This window comes from Grammomys surdaster, unplaced genomic scaffold (genome assembly GCF_004785775.1).
Source record: "Grammomys surdaster isolate TR1022 unplaced genomic scaffold, NIH_TR_1.0 170, whole genome shotgun sequence".
Lineage (NCBI taxonomy): Eukaryota > Metazoa > Chordata > Mammalia > Rodentia > Muridae > Grammomys > Grammomys surdaster.
In genome coordinates, this window is record NW_021604618.1 from 24212005 (window position 1) to 24237419 (window position 25415).

At 40.0% G+C, this 25415-nt stretch overlaps 1 protein-coding gene and 1 pseudogene across 1 annotated transcript in view; both read left to right on the forward strand.

Annotated features, from left to right (window-relative positions):
* Nucleotides 1-25415, forward strand: part of Casc4 (cancer susceptibility 4) — a 65577-nt gene that overhangs the window by 4099 nt on the left and 36063 nt on the right. Inside the window, exon 2 of the mRNA XM_028767108.1 lies at nt 23919-23973. Coding sequence (XP_028622941.1) covers nt 23919-23973 — 55 coding nt within the window. The remainder of the gene's footprint in view (nt 1-23918; nt 23974-25415) is intronic.
* Nucleotides 20975-21915, forward strand: LOC114620939 (annotated as a pseudogene).

Here is a 25415-nt window from a genome sequence, read left to right on the forward strand (position 1 = left end):
CCTTTACTGTACTACATTGCGCCTTTGCTGTACCGTGTGGTATCAGTATAAATCGGACGAGTTACTTCTCTGTGCTTCTGTTGTCCTCATCTATAAAAGGAAGATAATAAATCTTTCTTACTCTCGGGAAGTTTAAATGAATAAATTCATTAAAATTCTTAAAACAGGGATGGAGAGATGGTTCATTGGTTAAAAGCACTGGTTGCTTTTCTAGAGGATGTGAGTTTGATTCCCAGAACCCATGTGGTGCTCACAGCCATCTGTAACTCCAGTTCCACAGGATCTAACGCCTTCTGGCTTCCACAAGCGTGAGACACATCCATGGCACACAGGCATACATGCAGACAAAACTTTTATATACATAAAATAAATAAATCTTAAAAGGAAAATCTTAAATGGTGTCTTAGCTATTATTCCTTTACTGTTCCCTTATGACTGATTGCCTTCTCTCCAGGGTGGAACTCTATTTGTGTTCCTGCCAAGATCTGGTTCTAGCTCCAGCATACTGTTTGACTTTTCCTTCCCTTCCCCAGTTCCTGGTCCATTTTCAATTAACTTTAGTTGGTTCCTCCCATAGTTGTCTTCCCTGACTCTCTGGAGCTTGGCGGTTTCTCTGTACTTTAAGAATCAGCCTTCCATGATTCTAAATGCTTCTATTACTTATACTGTTCCTCTGACTCACCTGCCAAAATCTGGCTACTTTATAACTGTAATTTAATTGCTACTTCATGTAACTCAAAATCATGAAAAATTGGTATCTTCGTCCCGAGCTTCTGTCGTACTATATTAGTCCTGTACGTGACATGTAACCATTAATAAAACAGGTTAGGATTTTGGGCTCTCCCTTTAAGCATTTCTCCCCCATTAACAAACCCGAGCATCCTCAGATCTTACTTTCAGAGTGGCTGTATCAATTACTTCATGAAATCAGAATGTTGTTTAATCTTTTAAACTTTTGTAGAGTGTCTCCAAACACTTGTGTCTTCCATTAGCTCTTGATGCAAACTGTTCCAGACTAGTGGTTCTACTGAGTTCTGTCTCCATTTACCTTTCTATGTCATTATAATTGATTGTGTGTCTTTCTTCTTCCTTGACTCATTCTCTTTGCTTCTTTTCTGTCTTCCCCTCTTTAATCCACCTTCTGATCCATCTGTATTCACTCTGTAGCTCCTAGGACTTCTTATCTAGGTCATGCTTTTCCATTTTTATGTGTAATTTACCTTATTATTTGAGCCACACTAGCTTATTTGTTGAGCTAGTAGCTTCCTGTGTATTAACCTCTTCCTCAACATTGTAAGCTCCCTGATGACAGACTGCTTTAAATTTCTTGTGGTGTTTCTGATAGTGCTTGCTGCTGATTGAATGTTAAGAGTTCATTTGTGGGGCTGAAGAGATGACTCAGTGGTTAAGAGCACTGACTTCTCTTCAGAAGTCCTGAGTTCAATTCCCAGCAGACACATGACAGCTGACAACCATCTGTAATAGGATCTGAGGCCCTCTTTTGGTATGTTTGAGGACAGTGACAGTGAATTCATGTATGTGTGTGTGTGTGTGTGTACACACACACACATATATATATATATATTTTTTAAAGTTCATTTATGTATCTCTCACATATCTCTTTTTCAAAATCCCTGTTATTGCAATGTCACTTTTGGAAATGGGTGTAGCTTTTGACATTCCTAGGAGACACAATCTCACAGCAAGCTCCTTGTTCCTCTAGCTCTTAAAATCTTTCTGGTCTCTACTCTGCAATGATGTCTTAGCCTTAGGTGTAGGAGATGTGTTATAGATGTATCAGTTGGGACTGGGCTCCACAGCGTCACATTTTGATTGGTTGTGGGTTTTTTTCTTTGTATGCTGTCCGTCTATTGCAAATAGAAGTTTCCTTGTGAAGGTGAGGGCTACACTTTATCTGTGGTTATAAGGACAAATATTTAGAGTGTAGTTAGGGATTATGATGGTTTCATAAAGTGGTGATTGTAAGTTTTCCTTCAAGGTCTATGACTTCACTAGTCCTAGGTAGTTGACTAGATTTTCATTACCAGACATAATTTCTCTCTCATTGAATGGGTGGTAAGCCCAATTAGAGAACTATTGGTTACTGGCAAGGTATGTGTACCACTACTGTGCTCATAGGGTTCTGGTAGTTGTTGTGGTTCATGGGATTGTTGGTTTCTTTCCTCCTTTGGAAGCTTAACATTGTGCCTTCTGGTGCTCTGAAAGCTAGCTCTCAGGGGAGATTTTCAGGTCAGTTCTAGCTCAGGAGCCTCTGGGCCCTGTGTCTGAAAGGTATGGTGTCTTCAGCAATAGGGACTTACCTTCCATCTCTTGGGGGTAGCCATGGGAATCACTTGGATAACTTTGGCCAGCAACTCAAGACAGGGCTTCTTGTACCTGGTATTGGGGTTTTTGTTAAATGGTCCTTGGCTCATGGATCAAGCATTGTAAACAGATAGGAAAATTTCATTAAACTATATGTATGTTTATACACCTACTTATGTGTGTTACAGGTATTTTTAGGTAGAGTTAATAATATGATTTCTTATGACTTTTTCAGACATCCTTTCTGTACTTATCTCTCCCTCCCTAATTAGAGCCCCTCTGTTTTTCCCAGTTTTGTTTTTCAGATCATTTGTGCCCTGCTATCCTTCCTCTCTTGTGCCTCCTCTAACACCCCCCACTGGTCCCCATTTTACTTTCTTGGTTTCTTTAGCTACTCTAAGATATGTATTCATGTCTGAATATTTGGAGCTGGAGCCTCAGATGAGAGAGAACATGCAGCTGTCATCTTTCTGGGTCTGGGTTACTTAACTCAATATGATTTTTTTTCTCTTTCTATCCATTTACCTGGCTAGATCTTGGAAAAGGATAGGATAATCTTTTTCATGTGTTTTCCCCCTGGTTTGGCTTGAAAAGTAACTTTTTAAAAAGTTTAAATATTTATTTTTTAATTTGTTCTCTTTTTTCATTTTATATGTTAAGTGTTTTGCTGCACATGTGTCTGTACACCACACGTGTGTCTGGTGTCCCATCAGGCCAGAAGCAAGTTTTGCATTCCCTGGAATTGGAGCTCCAGATGGTTGTGAGCTGCCATTTGGGTGCTAGGAATCGAGCCTGGTTCCTCTGGAAGAGCAGTCAGTGCTCCTAAAAAAACTTTGTTAAGATTTTTTGCACTTATGTTCATCAGAGAGATTAATCTATAATTTTCTTTTTCTGTTGGATCTTTGACTGGCTTTGCGACTTTGTTAAAAGAATTTAAATGTTACTTTCTTTTCTTTTTTTATGGAATGTTGGTGTTCTTTGGAGGTCTAGTAGAAGTCCGAGTTGTATTTATCTGGTTCTGTTATATTGCAGATGTGCACCATTCCTGGTTTGGACTACATTTTTCTTTTTTCCCAAATATATACTCTCTTGTATTTGCATGGAAAGGATATGTAGCAGAATGCTCGCTTAGCGTACAGGAGGCACTGTGTGTGTGAGTGTGTGTGTGTTGGAGTTGGAATTGTAAGGGGTTCAACCTAGGTCCTTGCACATGTAGGCAAGCACGCTACTACTGAGCTGTGTCCCCAGCAGAAGCCCTGAGTTTGGCCCCTAGCACTGCAAAAACAAAACAAACTCCAGTCTGGTAGGGAGAAGGCAACTGGGAGAGGTTGAGCAACAGGTGCCATGTTAGGTAACAGGATGAATAAATTCTGATGTTTTCGTGCACAGTCAGCTGACCACAGGTAACAGTAATGCATTGTACATTTTAAGATAATGGTAAGGATTTTAAGTGTTTTTCCAGCAAGAAGTGAAAAGCACTTGAGGTGATAGATACATTAATTACTCTGCTTTGACCAATATACATTGTATGTGTGTATCAAAACATTACATTGTGCCCTGTAAGTTTGTATGAGTATTATATCAAAATAAAATAGAAAACTAACAAACTGTTGTAAACACAAATTTGGCACTATGAATTATGTGTGGACTCAGTAAATATTTGATGACTGATTATCAGTTTGCCCTGGTTTTAGAATCAAAGCATGTGTAAATATGTGCTGGGCTACCCAACACAGATTACCCACTTATCTGATTACACTACTTCTGGAAGATATGATCAAAATATTCTGATGTAAATCCACCCATTGTTTTTCTAGTATGGGGAGAATATTGATTTTGTTTTCTTCATGTTTTTCTCCTACACACCCTCCTGTATTAATTCTGAGATGGAGTCTTGCTATGTTGTCCAGGCCAGTCTTAAAGTCTTGGTTTAAGTAATCCTCCTGTCTTAGCCTCCCCGGTAGCTAGGACCTTAGGTTTTAATGGCTGTTTTTCATTTCAGAATCCTAAGATATCTTTGTTTCAGTTTAATGAAGAGAAGAAAGTTTAGGGTTAAGTTCATTGAGTCTCATGAAAACATTTTCAGTCATCTTATATATTGCTGTCAGAAACAGTTTTCTTAACTCATTTTGTTTTAGATCTATTTTTATGTGCATGAGTATTTTGCCTGCATGATTATATATGAGTGTTATGTCTGTGCCTGGTGCCTGCAGAGGTCAGAAGAAAGTGTTGAATCCCCTGGAATTGGAGTTACCAATGGTGTGAGCTACCATGTTGAGTGTTGGGAACCAAACTCAGGTCCTCTACAAGAATAACTAATGCTCTTAACCACTGAGCCATCTCTCTTGCCTCAGGGACTTGTTTTATAAACTGATATGAAGAAATAAGGTCTTATATTCATTGATAAGATGCTTTATGGTGTTTAATTGTGTCCTAGCTCTCGGAGGCTGAGGCAGGCAGATTTCTTGAGTTTGAGGCTAGCCTGGTCTACAAAATGAGTTCCAGGGCATCCAGGGCTACTGTTATTGGGTCACCAAAGAAGACTACTCTGACACATGTTTAAGCTGATAGAAAGTCTTTATTAGTGGGCCAGTGACTAAACTGAGTGGTTGGGATCCCAGTGTAGCCTGAGCCTTTCTCAGAGTGAGCTTTTAAGTACAAAAGCCACGTCCTGGGTTCGCAAGAACAGTTAGCTAGAAGCAGAAAGCAAAAGCAAGGCTAATACATTTAGAGACTTTCTCATGACTCTGTACTTTGATGGATTAGACCTGTATTTAGGTAGTGCTGTCTATGTGCTAAGTTTTACAACTTGAATGGTACTTCCATCATGGAGTCAGTTGTGGTAGGGTCTCAGAGTCTACTAAAATCTGGGACCCTGTTACACTATACAGAGAAGCCCTGACTTGGGAGAAAAAAGTAAGTATTACTATTTTGTTTTCTTGTATGTCTGTGCACCACATATGTGCTGAGTCTTTAGAAATCAGAAGAGGCTGTTAGGTCCCTTACAGATGGAATTCAAAAGCCACCATGTAGGTGCTGATAATGGAACCCAGGTCTAGGTGCTGATAATTGACTCCTTTGGAAAAATAGCCAATTCTCTTAACCACTGAGCCATCTCTTCAGGCCCTTCCTACCTTGTCATTGTTGTCCTTATTCTCTGTGTCCTTCTCCTTCAGGGAAGAAAGGCTTTGCTTCAGCTCATGGTTCACGGAGACTAGGCTTTCATGGAGGCAAAGCATGGTAGCTAGAAAGGCTTCCTTTGTTCATTTTTATACTTGCTGTTGTTGTTACTGAACTGTCATTCTTTATGTATTCTAGGTGTCAAGATCAGTCAGAATTGTTCGTCTACTTTGTAGGTTATGTTTTCAGGCTGTCACTAGTGTTCTTTGAAGTTTTGAATGTTGACAAGGTTCAGTTTTATCTATTTGTTCTTTAGTTGTCTCTGCTTTTTTTTAACCAAAAGAAAATTGATATTATTTATTAAGATAGGAATCCAGACTCACTAACTCAGAAGAAAAACATAATTTAAAATCTTACAGATTATGGCCTCAAATTACACAAAGCATAATCTAAAAAATAAAAAAATTCCACTTACAGTAATTCTCATCCTAACAATTAATAGACAAAAGGATTTTAAAATTATTAAGGCTCTTAAGATTTAAACAGCATGTGGTATCTTGATCACAGTATCTAGAAAGTAGGTTTCATTAGCATAGATTTATCAAAATTGATGCATGTATTAGACCATTGGATTTCAACCTGTGGGTTGTGACCCCTTCGGAGATTGAATGACCCTTTCACAAGGGTCACCTAAGACCATTGGAAAACACAGATATTATTATCATGATTCATAATGGTAGCAAAATTAAAGTTATGAAGTAGCAACAAAAATTACCTTATGGTTGGGGGTCACTACAACAAGAGGAACTGTATTAAAGGGTCACAGCATTAGGAAGGTTGAGAATCACTGTATTAGGATAACCTACATACAAGGTCAGATATTTAGAAATGGAATACAGTGCTATTTGGTAATTCATATAGCACAGAATAAATCAGGATGGAGGTCTGAATACATGTAAAACTTAGTAATTAAAATTCTCATATCAAAAAATTGTAGAATACATTTAAAACAATAATTTGAGAGTATTTATGACCATACATACTTCCTTTAGGAAAAAAAATACTTGAATTTATTGAGCTAATATTCATCTTGACAAGTAAAAATGACAAATTTAAATAAAGTAAAAGATCACTTTAAAAGCAGAAATAAATTAAGACCCAATGTCCTGGTTAGCCTTAATTGTCAACTTGACACAGCGTAGAGTGATCTGAGAGAAGGGTCATTAGAGGAACTGCCTGCATCCAACTGGTCTAGAGGCATGTCTGTAAGATACCTTGATTCTTTTTTCTTTTTTCTTTTTTATTGGATGTTTTATTTACATTTCCTATGTTGTCCCCTTACCCCATCCCCCACCCACCCAGGAACCCCCAATCCCCTCACCCCTCCTCCTTCTTCTCTGTGGATGTAACCTCTATCTACCCCCCACTTCCCCACCCTCAAAATTCCCACCCCCTGGGGCATCCAGCCTTCATGCAGTCAAGGTTCTCTTCTTCCACCTATGCCCAGCAGGGCCCTCCACTCTTTACATATTCAACTGAAGCGCTGGATCCCTCCCTAAGTGCTCCCAGGCTGGTGGTTTAGACCCTGGGAGCTCTGGTTGGTTGGTATTGTTGCTCTCCTCATGGTGCCGCAAATCCTTTCAGCTCTCCTTCAGTCTTCACTCTAACTCCTCTATTAAGAACCCCAAGATCAGTTCAATGGCTAGTTGTGAGCATCTGCCTCTGAGTATGTCAGACTCTTGAAGACCTCTGAGGAGATATCCATATCAGGCTCTTATCAGCATGCACTTCCTGACTTCCACATCAGCCTCTACCTTTGGTGATTGCACATGGGATAGATACTCAGGTGGAGTGGTCTTGAGACGGCCCCTCCTTCAGTTTCTGTCCCTCACTTTGTCTCCATATTTGCTCCCTTGAGTTTTTTGTTGCTCCTTCTAAGAAGGACCGAATCACCCCCACTTGGTCTTCCTTCTTTATGGGCTTCATGTGGCCTGTGAGTTGCATCTTGGGCATTTCAAGGTTCTGGGCTAATATCCAATAATCAGTGAGTGAATACCATGTGTGTTCTTTTGTGATTGGCTTACCTCACTCAGGATGATAATTTCTAGTTCCATCCATTTACCTAGGAACCTCTCAAATTCATTGTTTTTAATAGCTGAGTAATACTCCACTGTGTAAATATACCACATTTTTTGAATCCATTCCTCAGCTGAAGGACATCTGGGTTCTTTCCAGCTCCTGGCTATTATAAACAAGGCTGCTATGAACATAGTTGAGCATATGTCCTTGTTATATGTTCGAGCATCTTCTGCGTATATGCCTAGGAGTGGTATAGCTGGATCCTCAGGTAATGCTATGACCAATTTTCTGAGGAACCGCCAGACTGATTTCCAAAGTGGTTGCAGCATCTTGCAGTCCCACCAACAATGGAGGAGTGTTCCTCTTTCTCCACACCCTCGCCAGCATCTACTATCACCTGAGTTTTTAATCTTAGCCATTCTGACTGGTATGAGATGGTGGTTGTTTTGATTTGCATTTCCCTGACGACTAAGGATGCTGAACATTTCTTTAGGTGCTTCTCGGCCATTCGAGTTTCTTCCGTTGAAAATTCTTTGTTAAGCTCTATACCCCATTTTTTAATAGGGTAATTTGGTTGTCTAGAGTCTAATTTCTTGAGTTCTTTGTATATATTGGATATTAGTCCTCTATCAGATGAAGGAAGATACCTTGATTCTTAATTGATGTACAAGGGCCTAGCCCACTATGTATGACACTGTTCCTTGGAGGTAGTACTAAACTGTATTTAAAAAAAAAAAAAAAAGTGCTTACTGCTCTCTCAAAGGACCCAGGTTCAATTCTCAGCACGCTGGCTCTGAACCATCTGTTACTCTAATTCCAGGGCAAATGTTCATACACAGAAAATAAAAATAAGTAAATATTAAAATAAAAATAGCTAAGCATGAACAAGCCAGCCAGAGTGTGAACCTGTAAGCAGCATTTCTCCACGGGTTCTGTTTTCGCTGTCTGCCTAAGGTCCTGCCCTCATTTCCCTCAGTGATGGATTATGAATAAGAAATGTAAGCCAAATAAACCCTTTCTTCTCAAGTAGGTTTTGGTCAGTGTTGGATTACAGCAGCAGACTAAAGCTAATACAACCCATGGACAACCATGGGTAACAAAGGCTTATAATTCCAGCTTACTCAAGAATCTGAAGCATACTAAGCTTGAGTTTGAGGCCAGCCTATGAGGCCTCAAAAAAAAAAAAAAAATCAAACCAAACAACAACAACAACAAAAAACCTAAAACCAAAGCAAAACAACACCAAAAGTAACTCACCCAAAAGGCATAAGTCAAGTACAGCAAAATTTTAAAACTCTTATTAGAAAGAACTAAATTAATAAAAGGTAAACACACAATTATCTGTTGAAAGGTGGACAAAATATCTGGAGTAATAGTTCAGTCAGTAGAGTACATTCCCACAAGGCCTTAGGACCTAGGTGCAATCCCTAGAACCCAACTGAGAAGATTGGTGTGGTTTTATAACCTTGTAATCTCAGCACTGAGAAAACAAAAATATATCCTTGGGACTGGCCAGCTAGCCAGCCAGCCAGCCAGCCTACCCAACCTACTCGGTAAATTGCAAATCCCAGTGAACAATGCTATCCCAAAAAGCAAGGTGGATGACTCTTGAGTAATGACAGCCCAAGGTTGACCTCTAACCTATGCATCCACACTGACTGCCCTCACGAGGGGGGGAGGGGGGAGGGGGGAAGGTTGTCTAGGGAGATGGTTCAGTCACCAAAGTAGGTGCAACAGTACACTCCAGTAATCCCAGCACTGGAGAAGCCGAGACAGAGATCTCTGGGGCTTGCTAACCAGCTACTCTTAACTAAATTAGCAAGATTCAATGGCAAACTCTGTCTCAAAAATAATATGGAGAGCTGGGCAGTGGTGGCGCACGCCTTTAATCCCAGCACTTGGGAGGCAGAGGCAGGCGGATTTCTGAGTTCAAGAGTTCGAGGCTAGCCTGGTCTACAGAGTGAGTTCCAGGACAGCCAGGGCTACACAGAGAAACCCTGTCTCGAAAAACCAAAAAATAAAATAAAATAAAATAAAATAAAATAAAATAAAATAAAATAAAATAAAATAAAATAAATAATAATATGGAGAGTGATTAGGAAGACATCCAGTGCTGAGTTCTAGTAAGGATATGCATGCATACACCATTTTTTTAATAACTTTTTCTTGTTATGCTTTCTAAATATCACACTATACTCACATATTTTTATTTTTACTTACATATATGTATGTATATATTGTAGGCTAGTAGTCTCAATGGAGAGTTCTTGAAAGGAAGCATATAAATGCTTGTCAACCAAAATTAAAGCCAGAAGATAAAAATAACTTATACAGATCCATTCTAAGCAATGAATCAATGATTCATTTTTTCCTGTTCTAAAACTTAGGTCTACTTTTCTTGGTCTGTGTGAGTTAATTTCTCACATCACAGGATATAGATTTGCTTTGCATGTGCTTTATTCACCTGTCCCATCATGTTGAAGAAACTTGTCATGGCTAATCTTGTCAGTTTGGGGTGACCTAGGGGATTATTAAAGCATGTCTCTAGTTGTATCCAGAGAGCTTATAAGGACTCTAGCCTAAATAATGGTTTCATCTTTAATAGATTTAGTATTTGAAGGAGGAAGAACTGAGCCATTGGAGGCCTTTAGACGATAAATCTTGGCCCTGGTCCACTTATGTACTGTTCTTTGCTTCCTACTATAAGATACCAAGCTCCTATGTTAAAATATTTTGCTCTCAGCTAAGCCCATAAGCACTGAAGCTAGTCATACTGAAACTAACTCACATAAGTCCTACTCCTTAAGTTTATAACAGCTCTGTTGTCACTGTGGAAAAACTATACACAGGTTTCTTCATTTTCCATTAACTGTCTTGGCATCTATGTAGAAATCAGTTGATTGTGTACATGTTGGCTTGCTTTGGCCTCTTAGGGCCAGACACTTAACAGTCTTAAATGTCATACTAAGGGGTTTTAGTTTATCCTCAAAGATAAGGGGGGTAATGTACAGTTTTTATTTTGAAAAGATAACAGCTGGGCATGGTGGCACATACCTGTAATCCCAGGAAGTGGAAGCATTTAGAAATAGTGTTTAGCCAGGTGGTGGTGGTACACACCTTTAATCCCCATATTTGGGAAGCAGAGGCAGATGATCTGTCTGAGTTTGAGGCCAGTCTGGTCTACAGAGTAAGTTCTAGGACAGTCAGGGCTACACAGAGAAACTGTTCTGAAAAACAAATAAACAAGAAAGAAAGAAAAGGGGGAAAAAGAATTTTCCTGTTGAGATATTTTTCTGATATTCAGTAAAGTACTTGCCTTGCAAGTTTAATCTCAGAACCACATAAAAGCGGGGTGGGGAGCACTAGAGTATATATAGGCTACTGTAGACTAAGGAAAAGGGCTCCATCTATACAGCTGTACATCTTGTTTGCTGTGGTCTCTTGGAGGAGGAGCACCAACATTCACTCCTGTCCCTGTAAGTAACTCCTTATCTATATTCGGTAAAGAAGCCCAATAAACTCGTTGGCTCCTTAGAGTGAACTTTGATGTAGTCATGCCTCTGCCTGTTGTTGGGACCTTTGGAGAAGGGGTAGGCATTGTTTATATCTCCTTTGGAGAAGGGGTAGGCATTGTTTATATCTCCTTTGGAGAAGGGGTAGGCATTGTTTATATCTCCTTTGGAGAAGGGGTAGGCATTGTTTATATCTCCTTCTGGGGGGGGAAATTTTACCAGTTTTATAGTCTCATAGTGTGATGGTTTGAATAAAAATGGCCCCCATAGGCTCATGTGTTTGAATGTTTGGCCCATAGGGAGTAGTAGCACTATTAGGAGGTGTAGCCTTGTAGGAGGAAGTGAGTTGTTTGTGGAAGTGGGCTCTGATGTCTCATATATGTCCAAGCTATGCCCAGTGTAGCAAGAAGTCTTCTGCTGCCTGGGGATCAAGATATAGAACTCTTGGCTCCTCCAGCACCATGTCTGTCTGCATGCTGCCATGCTTCCCACCATGATGATAATGGATTAAACCTCTGAAACTATAAGCCACCCCAACCCCAAATTAAATGTTGTCCTTTATAAGAGTTGCCCTGGTCATGGTGTTTCTTCACAGCAGTAGAAACCTGAACTTAAGATATGGTAGGGTACATGTAGAAGTTAGAGAACTACTTGTTCTACTATGTTGTTTTCTGGGATCAAATTCAGGTTGTCAGGCTGAAGGACAAGTGCCCTTACCCACTTAGCCACCTCACTGACCCCATAGTTAATAAATACTCTGTTTTGTTTTGTTGAGACAGGGTCTCTCTGTGTAACTCTGCTGTCTTGGAACTCACTCTGTAAAACAGGCTGGCCTCAAACTCAGAGATTCCTCTGCCTCCTGAGTGCTGGGATTAAAGTTTGCACTGCCATTTCCAGCTCATAGGTGATCCTCTTGTAGGAGATAAGCCACAGGAAAATCATTAGCTATGTATTTAGAGTGAAGTTTTGAAGTAATTAGAAAATAATCCAAAATGTACTTCTCTGTGGTATAATTAACTCGGAGCTATTAAAAAAGAGTTGAAAATTGCTTGAGTGTGGCTGCATACGCCTTTAATCCCAGCACTTGGGAGGCAGAGGCAAATGGATGTTTGTAAGCTTGAGACTAGCCTGGTGTGTTTAATGAGTTCCAGGCCAGCCAGAGGTATGCAGTAAGAACCTGTCTCAAAACAAAGAACAGGGAATACCACCCCCCCATACCCCCTAAAAACCTCCCAAACCAACCAAACAAAAAATAGAGCCAGCAAATCTGGTAAAGCTTCAGGTTACAGAACCAGGACACAAAAATCAGTTATGCTGCCGTTCACAGGCAGTGGGTTGTTAGAGCATATCATTAGCAATTCCATTCTCATTAACAACAAAACAAATAAAACACTTGGGATTTTACAAAGGGATGAGAATCTCCTACACTGAAAATTAAAAACACGATGAAGGAAATTGAAGAATACAAAAATAAATGGAAAGATATCTCCTGTTCATTGATTGGAAGAAGGGGTACTATTAAAATATTAGTGCCTGAAAGTGAATTTAATATCCCCAGCAAATGCACATTGAAAACAACCTGGTGTAGCTGTACTGCTGATAAAATAGACTTCAAGCCGGAATTCGCCAGAAAGGGTGAAGAAGACCATACACAAGAACAGAACAGTTCATCAAGGTAGAATAATTAGAAAGGCAAGATGGTCTAGCAGCTAAAGGTGCTTGCTAGAAGTCTGATAATCTGAGTTTGATCCTTGGGACTCATATTACAGATAGAGAAAACTAACTTCTACAAGTTGTCCTCTGACCTGCACAGATGTGGAGTGGCCTGCATGCCTCTACACCTAAAGTTAATTAATTAATTGTTAAAAGAAGATTGTAAATATTAATATTTATGTGCCAAACATTGGACTCTCAACATTATAAAATAAAACTAATAGACACAAAAGTATGTATAAGTCCTGATAAAAATAACAGATAACTGTAGTGCCTCACTATCATCCGTAGATAGGTTAGCTACAGATTACCTATCTTTTAGGCCGTAAAGCAAGTCTTAACAATTAAAAAAAATAGAGTGAATTAAAAAATCAATAGAGTGAAGAACTAAAAGGGGGGATATTACATACAACATTACAGAATCTACAAGATTATTAAAGACACCTTGAAATTTTACATTTAAAGAGAACTGAAAAATGAAGATATGGTTATAAATTCCTAGACATATATGACCTACTTAAATCCAGAAGATATAACCCATGTGAATAGGCCTATCATAAGCAGAGTTCCAACAAAGAAAAGCCCAGGATGGACAGATAACTGCTGAATACTAATTATTAGACTTTTAAAGAAGCTCACACCAGTGCTTCTATCATAAAATCAAAAAGGAGAAGAATTCTAACACATCCATTCTGTGGGTCTAATATTACCCTGATACTAAAATCAGGTAAGGACATAGAAAACATTAGACCAATTTCCATGATGAACATAAAAACAAAAATTATCAGTAAAATACTTGCAAACCAAATTCATTAACACATTACAAAGACCACACACTATAATCAAGGTTTCATTCAAGGGTTTCATCCTGGAATGGTTCAGTTCCCATGGCTCCGAAGAGAGGAGAGCAGCGCGGGAATCTTGACTGAGTTGGTTCCCTGAGGCAGTGGGCTGTGAGAAGCCGCTGGGGCGCCCCTGGCTGGGAGAGAACTCAGTCTGAAGTTCTGCGGGGGGCTGGGGGGGGGGGCGCGCAGGGACTCTTGAGTAGACCCGGAGGCCAGTGGTCTCTATTCGGGGCTCCCAGGTGCCACTTGGGGGACCACGGACGAACTGAAATTGTGGGTGTTTGGGCGGAACCGGCCTGCACGGCTAGAGAAACGAGGGGGAAAAGGGAAGGGATTCTTGTGTTACTCCGCTGCTTGGCTATCTTGCTTGAAGAGGTGGGCCTCAGCAGCGGAACACAGAGAAGCTCTCCACGGGAGATGAGACACGTTCAGTAGTTGAGGTCTTCTCCACGGTTTCCCCACAGCGGGCCCCTAAAAGACACATGGAAGTCCATGGGTTTTTTAGGCTTTATTTTCATGACGGATGGTAGTTGAATCTGCATGCACCCCCCTTTAGGTCAGGGCGGACCTGACTTAAATAGGGCGGGAGGAGGGTCTTGGAAAAGAATATGTAATTGGCTGTGCCCTCTGGCCTTTAGGTATCTCATTAATATGGAAATCTCTTGAGGCTGAGGCCTGTAATCACACCCTCTACCTGTGCTAGGTGACGCAAACCTCTTTGGGAGGGGCTGCATTTCCCTACCTGACTGAATCGTGGGTCAGTGGAGATCTTTGCCACATGTCAGGAGCCTGGATTCTGGGAGCATGGTGAAATAGATGCCCGTCCCTCCCAGGCATGGACGCCTGTTGGGTCTCCGGGTTATTTCCAGCCAATGCTTCTACCAAAACCCAAGCCATCCTTTCATGGCCCCACAATTTTGTACACACACAAAATTAGGGAAAATTGTATGAAAATATAAAAGACAAAACAGTCAAAGGTCCTCTCACCCCTGTCCCCCAGACCCCTGCCCCTCTGCCTCCCTTCCTCTCTGCCCCTCTGCCCCCTGCCCTCTGCTTCCCTTCCCTCTCCTCTCCTGCTTCCTGCTCTCCTGTCCTCTTCCCCTCTGCTCTCCTTCTCCCTGCTCTAGCCCCTGCTCATCTGCCTCTGCCTCTGAAATGCTGAAATTATTCATGTGTAACACTACACTTGGCTGTACTGTTTCACGTTCTTATTTCAAGCATAGTGTGAGAAAGTCATATAACCATACTGATGAACAGTCACACTTCAAGTCAATTTTTCTGGGCAGAATGCGCTTTAAGATACTTTTCATATCTCCCATTCCAACTAACTCATTCTCTTTTCTTACCTTTTCCCCAATTTAAATTCCTTTTCTCCTTTCTCAAGATTGTTTTGAGAATTATATGGTAAGGCCAGGAGGTAGTGTCGAATGCCTTAAATCCCAGCACTTGGGAGGCAGAGGCAGGCACATCTCTGAGTTCGAGGCCAGCCTGGTCTACAGAGTGAATTTTCAGGACAGCCAGGGCTACACAGAAAGACCCTATCTCAGAAATGTATGGTAAAACTTATTCTACCAAATCCGCAGGCATTTTGACATCTGCGCTGCTTTACTCTTTAGTTAAAGGAAGGTAGTTCTTTCTGTCTGTCAATCTTTCTACTTGTTCTTTGGACCTAATTCCTCTACCTTCTCAGAGACCTTTAATGAGTCTTTCTCTAAATTTGTTCCCTGGCATTTGAAAAATACTTGAATTCCCCCTTTGCAGTCAGCTATTCTTGAAGAGAATTGTTTTTTCTCATGCCTGCATTTTCTTTTCCTATTTCCTTCGTCTCAGCATCTTTTCTCCAGTTCTCTATGCTCTTGACTCTCATGACTCCACGTGTTCCTGTTTCATACTCTCCTTTGCCAGCTTCCCCTCTGTTTACCACTGTTTGGTACTGCTCATAACTTTTAGTTTGAATCCTCCTTGTTTTATTCTTTTCCTAAGTGGCCATATTTGCTCACAAAACTTAGATTATGCATGACCCAAGTCATGCATACCCATGACTCCAGAATTTGTATCGGTTAATCAAAACTCCCTCTGTTTCTTGTGTATTTCTATATCTCTCATCTTTGCAGTATCATTCACCTACTGCGTGCCCAGTATTTCCTTGTGACTGGCTAATGAAATGAATGATTTCAGTGATTTAATGGACCAACCAAGTACTTTGTATCTCCAGTCCTAGAATATAGTGCACTCAGAAAGTACTTTATAAATCATTGATTGAATGAATAATGAATGTGTACTACAATACATTACAATTTTAAAATACAGTTAATGAGTAAGTGAAAAAATTGTGGTTCATCATAGCCAACCATGACCAAAGACTTTGCTTATTTAAACTATGTAACTAATAGGGCCAATGAGATGGTCCAGCAGGTAAATGCACTTGATGTCAAGCCTGATGACGTGAGTTCAATCTCCAGAACCCACATGGTGAAGGAAAGAACCAACCTCTGCAAGTTTTCCTCTGACTATCACAGATGGACATAAACATGCAAATAAATACTATAATAAAATTATTTTTAGGAGTATGTAACAAGACAAGCATGTGGCATGCTTTTAAACCAAGCACTCAGGAAGCAGGGGCAAGAAGATTGCTGTTAAGTTCATGTCCAGCTTGGTGGTGAGTTCTAGACCACCCAGAGCTACACAGCAAGACTTTGACTTATACACTCCACTCCCAATGTAACAAGGAATGATGTCTACTACTATTTCAACAGAGACAGATCAGATATTGCAAGTATATGTGCAATGTAAGATGTGAGAAGTCAAGATTAATCTCTCAGATTTAATACACGGGCAGCAGTCACTGGCACGTCTTTGGATTGCTTGGAAGAGTATCCAAAATATGTGCCTATGACTTAGGGAACATCTGTGAGATGGAGACTATCGTTATGCCTGTTTTGTAGGGTAGTTGTAAGCATTAAATGAGCATATACAAGAGAATTTATCACAGAATCTGGTGTGAAAACATGCATTTAATATGCATTATTGTGCTATAGCTTGGCTTGCTCTTTATGTGTATGAGTTTTGACTGAATGTATGTATGTGTACCAGGTAAGTGCCTATTGTCCTTGGATGCCAGAAGAGGCCATCAGATCTTCTGTAACTAGGAGCTACAGACAGTTGTGAGATGCCATGTGGGTGTTAGGAACTGAAAAAGGTCCTTTGGAAAAGCAGCCAGTGCTCTTGACTGCAAAGGTATCCCTCCCTCCCTCCCTCCCTCCTTCCCTCCCTCCCTCCCTCCCTCCCTCCCTCCCTCCCTCCCTCTCTCTCTCTCTCTCTCTCTCTCTCTCTTTCTTTCTTTCTTTCTTCATAGTGTATTACTATATTTTCCACATTGACCTTGAACTCCTGGGCTTAAACAGTCTCTCTGTTGTCTGTCCAGTAGCTAGGAGTATATAACTGAAGGCCAGTATTCCCAGCCACCATGTCAGATTTTTGAAATCTGGATTGGTGACTCTCTTAGTCACTATTCTGTTACTAGGAAGAGACATCATGACTAAGGCAACTGTTACAAAACATCTAACTGGGACTTGCTTATAATTTCAGAGGTTTAGCTCATTATAATGTGGAGAAGCATGGAAGCTTGCAGGCAGGTGCTGTAGCAGTAGCAGAGAGCTACATCATAATCTGTAGGTAGAAAGAGAAACTCTGGCCTTGGCCTGGACTTTTGAAACCTCAAAGCCCACCCCCAGTGACACACTTCCTCCATAGAGCTACACCTCCTAATCCTTCTAATCCTTTAATTCTTTCAAGCAGTTCTACTCCCTAGTGACTACACATTCAAATATATGGGTCATTATTATTCAAACTACCACAGTGTCTGATTATAGATGTGACTGGGCAAGAGATGGGCTGTGTTTGTGACTGTTACCTGTCTGGCCACCCTTCAACACCACTCACCTGCAAAGAAACTTGAAAGAGAATATATACATTATCTTTCTTACATACTTTTAAGTAATAATATCTTACCTATTTTAAGTAAAAGCCCTGAAAGTAGAACCAGGGATATAGCTATAGCTTAGTGGTAAAACACTTCCCTGACTGTGGCCCTGGATTTAATTCTCAGTGCCAGAAAAAAACAAGAAGATCACTGCAAAGGTAGTAAATAAGGAAGGAGAGAGGCCACACAGAACCTGGAGAATGAGAATCCCTTTGTGAGATAAGCGGTTAAGTAATACTTTTGAGGTTTTGGGCTGTATCCTGTCTAGAAGATATTTAGAAGTAAAGCTAATAATTTTTAGAACTTTCTAGAGCATTGCCTATTTAACAGTGAATGTGGAAATGTGGTGAATCCAAATTAATTACTAATTAATATCTAATTAATCAGTAGTAGTAAGAACCAAAATTAAGGGTTGAGCAGAGGGCTCAGTGGTTAAGTGTACCTTGTTCTCTTCCATAGGCCCTGAGCTCAGTTCCCAGTACCTAGGTTGGGTTGCTGATGACTGCCTCTAACTCTGGCTTCAGTGAGTTTTCAGTTAGCTTCTCCTATCTTACTACACTGCAGACTGACTCTTCCTGGGCTGGATTGTCTATGTGCCTGTTTTCCCTCTCCCAGCCCCCACCATTTACGTGTATTTCATTTACATTTATTTATTGGGGGTGGGGAGCTTCTTCATGCCACTATACTTATGTGGAGGTCAGAAGACAACCTCAGGAGCCATTTCTCTCCTACCTTGTGGGTTCTAGAGATCAGACTTGGTGGCAAGCACCTTTAACCATGTAGCTATCACAAAGAACTGCCTTTCTATTCTTATTCTGACAGTTTAGGAGTAACTGGACATTTTTTATAAAAAGCCAGACAGCAAGTTCTTGAGGCTTTGGAGGGCATATAATTTCTGTCGCTATGGCCACAGCTATTGCACAAGCATAGACACAGGTTCATTTCCCACAAAACTGTTTAGAGACATTGGAAGTTGAGTTTTATGGAATATTTATTATAAAATATTCCTTGGAAATTTCCCCCAACTAATAAAGTGTAACCAGTAGTCCTCAGCTTATTGTCCCTATACAAACAGGCCTAGTTGAGAGAGATTTTTTTTTCTCACCTATAAAATAATCTGATTTCACTTTGTCTAATCTTGTCCTCTCTGGTCTGCCCAACATACTGCAGCCAAATTTACTTCAAAATTGTAAATTAAATATCATGATCTTGCTTAAAAGTTTTTTAAAGATTCCATGGAAATACCTATCATCTTTGATAAGACCCTTGTGCTATAGTCCTTGAATATTTTTAAAGAGATATATCGTACTATTTCCCTTAATTTATTATTTTCCAGCTCTTTGGGACTGATTGTAGATCCTAGAATGTTGAATGATTCTTCTAAGTTTTGGTGTATCCTTAAATGTCTTCTTTCCTCCTTACCTCCCCTACTTCCACATGGGCAAGAGTTACTCTTTCTATAGGAGTCATGTCAGACATTATTGTCATTTCCAGAAGCCTCCTGTTTTCTCCTGAGGCTGGATTTGTGTACTGTTTCTACTGTGTTTTCCTATAAGTCTATAAAAGTCATGATATCATTTGTCTTACCATACTATAATTGCCTGTTTTCTTCAGTGTCTCTTTTGACTAATGAGGTCCTTGAGCTCACAGTGTTTGTTCATTGTTCTGTTTGTATTTGCCTGTGTGCTATCCAGAGTACACTCAGCATTCTTATGGTCCTTTCCTTCTTGCATTATAAAATGGAGATGTAAAAAAAAATGTAAGCGTAATTGATATAAAATTAACCTTTCTAAAGTATATAGTTCATTGGTTTTTTTTAAAGTAAATTTATAGTGTCATATAGCTGTTGTCATTGTCTAATTCTATAATATTTTCATTGCTCAAAAAGAAATCCTGTGTACATTAAGAAGTCACTCTTATGGCTAGAGATACTGTTCAAATGTAGAACATGGACTCTCAAAAGGGTTTATCCTTAGAGACTTCTTGTTACTTCCCTCCCCAGATGCTAGCTGTTATCTTTCTTATGGACTGGCCTTTTCTGTGCATTTCATATGGGTGGGATTGGAATTGTTTTGCCTTTTTGTGAATGTCTTCTCTCACTTCCCTGTGTGGTGTTCTCAAAGTGTACCTGTGTTATGCTATGTACTAGTAGTGTTTCATTCCTTTTTATAATTATGCATCATTTATTTAAACTTCCTTCTTTAAAGCCACCAGGACTTCAGTGAGACTGCCAGACTTCTACTCTTGGAACAATTCTGCTTTCCTACTCTTTGTTTATGGATGAACTTTCACCTTAATAATTAAGCCATCGGGGGCTAGAGAAATGGCTCAGCAGTTAAGCACACTGGTTTCTTTTCCAGAAGTCCTGAGTTCAATTCCCAGCAACCACATAGTGGCTTACAACCAACTGTAATGGGATCCAATGCACTCTTCTGGTGTGTCTGAAGACGGCCACAGTGTACTCCCATACATAAAGCAAATAAATCTTTTTTTTTTAAAAAAATAATTAAGCCATCGGGATTCAGAGTAAAGAATAGTCCCTGCTTGATTTGAAAGGACCTTCCTTGCCTTTTCTGCCCTAGCTCCTTTTCCTACTATTCTTTCTTCTGTATCACTAGATAGTACTTTGGAGTGTTCTTACATACCTCAGGTCTTCTTGACTCTATACATTTTCTTGGTTATTTTCTCTTTCTGAAGCGCTCTTTACTACTTGCTTCAAGTTTTACGCAGTCTTAAATTCCTATTTCAGACAGAATCCTTTCAATAAAACCTCTGAATTATCATAGGAGTTATACTCTCTAGGTACTACTTTGCCTGCTGATTCCTTGACACTGTTCTTAGGTTTCTCTCTTGTTTCATATTCCTGCTAGTATGTTGTCACTAGATGATAGGAGAAAGGAAATGCTGCTTGACTGTAAAAGACAGTGGAAGATCTGGTAGGATGACAGTAAGCCTGATGGACCTGAGCTTGATCTCCTGGAAAATTCTTTTCCTGCAGTTGTCCTCTGACCTCTGTGTACTTTATGTGTACACACACAGACACACACAGACACACAGAGACACACAGAAACACATACAGACACCACTAATATTAGAAAACAAAAGAAGTCTTTGTGGTGATGGAATACCTTCTGTGTATTGACTATTATTGAGTGTCATAGACCAACACATATGATTAAATGATATCGAGCTATACATAGTTGTTATGTTATTGCCCTAATTTTGAAGTTGTACTCATAGTTATACATACTGGGAGAAATTATGTGAGATTTACATGAGATATCTATGTAATATTCTATACTTCAAATCAGAAATTTAAAAATATTATTTAGAGGGCGGCTCTCGTGGAGGCAGCTAGCGCGAGGCTGGGGAGCGCTGAGCCGCGCGTCGTGCCCTGCGCTGCCCAGACTAGCGAACAATACAGTCAGGATGGCTAAAGGTGACCCCAAGAAACCAAAGGGCAAGATGTCTGCTTATGCCTTCTTCGTGCAGACATGCAGGGAAGAACATAAGAAGAAAAACCCAGAGGTTCCAGTCAATTTTGCAGAGTTTTCCAAGAAGTGCTCTGAGAGGTGGAAGACAATGTCTAGCAAAGAAAAATCAAAGTTTGATGAAATGGCAAAGGCGGATAAAGTACACTATGATCGGGAGATGAAAGATTATGGACCAGCTAAAGGAGGCAAGAAGAAAAAGGACCCAAATGCCCCTAAAAGACCTCCGTCTGGATTTTTCTTATTCTGCTCGGAATTCCGCCCCAAAATCAAATCCACAAACTCTGGCATTTCCATCGGAGATGTGGCAAAAAAGCTGGGTGAGATGTGGAATAACTTAAGTGATAGTGAAAAGCAGCCTTACATTACCAAGGCAGCAAAGCTGAAGGAGAAGTATGAGAAGGATGTTGCTGACTATAAGTCTAAAGGAAAGTTTGATGGCGCCAAGGGTCCTGCTAAAGTTGCCCGGAAAAAGGTGGAAGAAGAAGAGGAGGAGGAGGAAGAGGAGGAAGAAGAGGAGGAAGAGGAGGAAGATGAATAAAAACTCTGTCTCTTTGTGAATACCTTAGAGTAGGAGAGCGCTGTGATCGACACATCTCTTATTTGAGTCGTGTCTATTGCCCTTGTTAGGTTTAATTACAAAATTTGATCACGATCATATTGTAGTTTCTCAAAGTGTCAGTGGTTTACATGAAGTGGCCGTGGGTGTCCAGAGCGCCCTGAAACTGTATCAAAGTTGTACATAGCTCCAAACATTTTTAAAATGAAAAGGCACTCTTGAGTCCTCCTCACTCAGTGCACTTTGCTGTTGGTGTGACAAGGCATTTGAAGATGTTTCTGGCATTTTGTTCTCAACTCGCAAGGTAGTGTTAACTATATGGTTATTGGCTAGAAACCCTGAGTTTTCAACTGTACATATCTATAGTTTGTAAAGAGAACAAAACAACCCAGACAGATTCTTGATGCTCCTTGTTTGGCATGGAGGCTGTGAGGGGAAGATGCCTTTTGGAGGGGGCCATAGCTCAGGGCGTGCACTGTGAGGCTGGACCTGTTGATACTGCGGTGGGCATCCGTTTAGCTCCAGGTTGTCTTGTTTTTGTATATAGTGGCATAGCATTCTGCTGACATTCTTAGTTGTGGAAAGGGGGAGGGGTCAGCTGGCATGAGAAGTGTTTGGAGTTTTTTTCCTTAGTTAAGTGCAGTAGATTTTAAACTTTTTAAAGAAACTGTAGAACTCATCATTGTCAGCAAAGCAAAGAACTACTGCATCAATGGAAGTTCAAGAACCCTCTGTACCTAAACGCAATTTGCAACATTCTGTTATTTTTTGTATGTTTAGAATGCTGAAATGTTTTTGAAGTTAAATAAACAGTATTACATTTTTTTTTTAAAAAAATATTATTTAGAAATTGAGTTGGTATTTATCATTTGCCTCTTATATGGTTGCTTTGGATCATTGTGAATCGGACCTACTTTTTGGCAAGGATACCCATTTGTAGTGATATTTTACTTATGTTTTACAATTAGGCAAAGCTTATCTACAGCAAGAACATTTTCATGAAAAATAAGAGTATAAAGGGGAAAAAATGAAAGATTTTAAAACAACAAATTTTATGTTCAAGTACGTGTTTTTACTTTTACTTTGAGTGATAGACCCTGCTTGATTTGGAAGGACCTTAGCTTCAGTCAGGTTTTGTACACTTATACATTCATGTGTACTGACTTCTAAAGGGCAGTGACTGTGGCTTTGAATCTTGAGTACATACCTGAACACAGAGATACTGTGTTGCCCTGGAAAAGCCTGATAAGCAGGAATCACTTTTGATTTGATAGTAAATGTTTCAAATAGTCTTATTCTTTTTTTTTTTTTTTTTATGTAAGTACACTGTAGCTGTCTTCAGACACCCCACAAGAGGGCATCAGATCTCATTGCAGATGGTTGTTAGCCACCATGTGGTTGCTGGGATTTGAAATCGTGACCTCTGGAAGTGCAGTCAGTGCTCTTAACCACTGAGCCATCTCACCAGCCCCAGTTAGTCTTATTCTAATATTGAGTTAATAAGAAATCTTCTGTAAGATTTGGGGTAAAGAAGTCAATAAATGATGTTCAATTCAAACTTGAAACATTGAAAATTGTTATACTGTATATCAGGTAAACATTCCCGTGCAATTTAAAAATAAACATTACAGCATCAAAATTTACCTCTTAATTCTTTTTGAAGTGGAGGTGGGGTATAGAGTTTTTGTTTATATTTATGATCAAATTCAAAGTGAATATGAGTAAATATGAATGAAATGACATATTGTTGGTGGGTGAAATGGTGTATACATGTAAGCACTAGAGATGGAGGCATGAAAGTTAGGGGTTCAAGATCATCCTTAACTTTACAGAGGAGAGCCGTGTGGTGGTGGCAGATGCCTTTAGTTCCAGCACTGGAAGCAGAAGACAGGCAGATATCTATGGCCAGCCTGCTCTACATAGCAGTTCCAGACTCACTGGGGCTATATAAAAAGACCTTGTCTCAAAAAGAAAAACACAAACCAAACAAACAGCTACAACAAAAATAATGTAGGGAGTTCAAGAATAGTTTGAGCTACATAGGACATTGTGTTAAGAAAAGGAGAAAAAAGCCGGGCAGTGGTGGCGCACGCCTTTAATCCTAGCACTTGGGAGGCAGAGACAGGCGGATTTCTGAGTTCGAGGCCAGCCTGGTCTACAGAGTGAGTTCCAGGACAGCCAGTACTATACAGAGAAACCCTGTCTCGAAAAACCAAAAAGAAAAAAAAAAAAAAAAGAAAAGGAGAAAAAAACTATATATTATTAAAATGAAAACAATTTCTTTTTTAGGTTAAGCTACAAAACAACATATCATATCAGATGGCAGACATACATCATTTAAAGGGTAAGAAATTTTTCTTTTAGATTTATTTATAATGTATGCAGTGTTCTGCCTGAATATAGGCTTGCAGGTCAGAAAAGGACACCAGATCTCATTATAAATGTTTATGAGCCACCATGTGGTTGCTGGGAATTGAACTCAGGACCTCTGGAAGAACAGTTGGTGCTCTTAACCTCTGAGCCATCTCTCCACCTCCAGGAGAATTATAGAATAAAGATAAAGACTACTTCATGTCTGAAATCTTCAAGAATTAAATAGTAGATGGCTGAGCCAGTTGGTGGTGGCACATGCCTTTAATCCCACCACTCAGGAGGCAGAGGCAAGTAGATCTCTGGTCTCAGCGTGCATATTTATGCATGTGTACAAGCATATAAACACATAGAAAAGTTCTCAAAGAAAATTGAACTGTAGCTTATGTGGCCATTACATTTCCAGGGGAAAAAAAAAGATGGGATTCTTATTCTGTATTTTGTCTAATCTGCTAACATTACCCATTCAGATTTAAGGATGTTCTGGTGAGATTCTCTTGAGATAGAAAGAAACCGGGAATGTAGAAATATAAGTAATAGATAAATTTAAAGCTCTAACTTTAAAAATACATTAGTTTTCTATTTCTGTGATAAAGCACCATGACCAGAAGCAACCTGGGGAGGAGAGGGTTTATTTCCTGTTGTAGAGTATAGTCTATTATCCAGGGATGTCAAGGCAGGAACTGATGAATAGGGCATTCATCAGTTTACTTGCTTTCCATGGCTTGCTCAGCCTGCTCTTATATCATTCAGGACCACCTTCCATGTTGCTTCAGATGAAGTGATAGGAAATAGTTATAGCTTTTATAAAAAAAAAATAGGCAAAGAGAGCAAGCTCCTCACTTAGATTATTACATCACTTCCTCGGTCAACGTGCCTTTTGGAATTGGGGCATGTGATGGTTTAATCTTCATTTTCATCTTGACTGGATTTATAATTACCTGGAGGAAACATCTCTGGCCATTTCTGCAAATGGTGCTTCCAGAGAAATGTAATGGAGGAGCTAAAACTTACTTTGAATGTAGGTGACACTATTCCATAGGATTTTTAGTTAAGGATTGAACATTATCTTTGAGCTCATATTAAGAAAATACAATGTAACTGGGTGGTGGGGGCCCACACCTTTAGTCTACAGAGCCAGTTCCAGGACCCCTATGGCCACACAGAGAAATCCTACCTCAAAAAACAAAACCAAGGAAAAGAAGATACAATGTAACCAGGCATCCTGGTGCAAGCCTTACAGTCCAGCACTCAGGGCAGAAGCAGGTAGATCTCTGTGAGTTCCAGGCCTGCAGAGTTACATGGAGAGAACCCTGTCTCCATGAAAGAGAGAGAGAGGAGAGAGAGGGGGGGGGGGGGGAGGAGAGGGGAGGGGAGGGGGGGGAGGGGAGAGGGAGAGGAGGAGAGGGAGAGGAG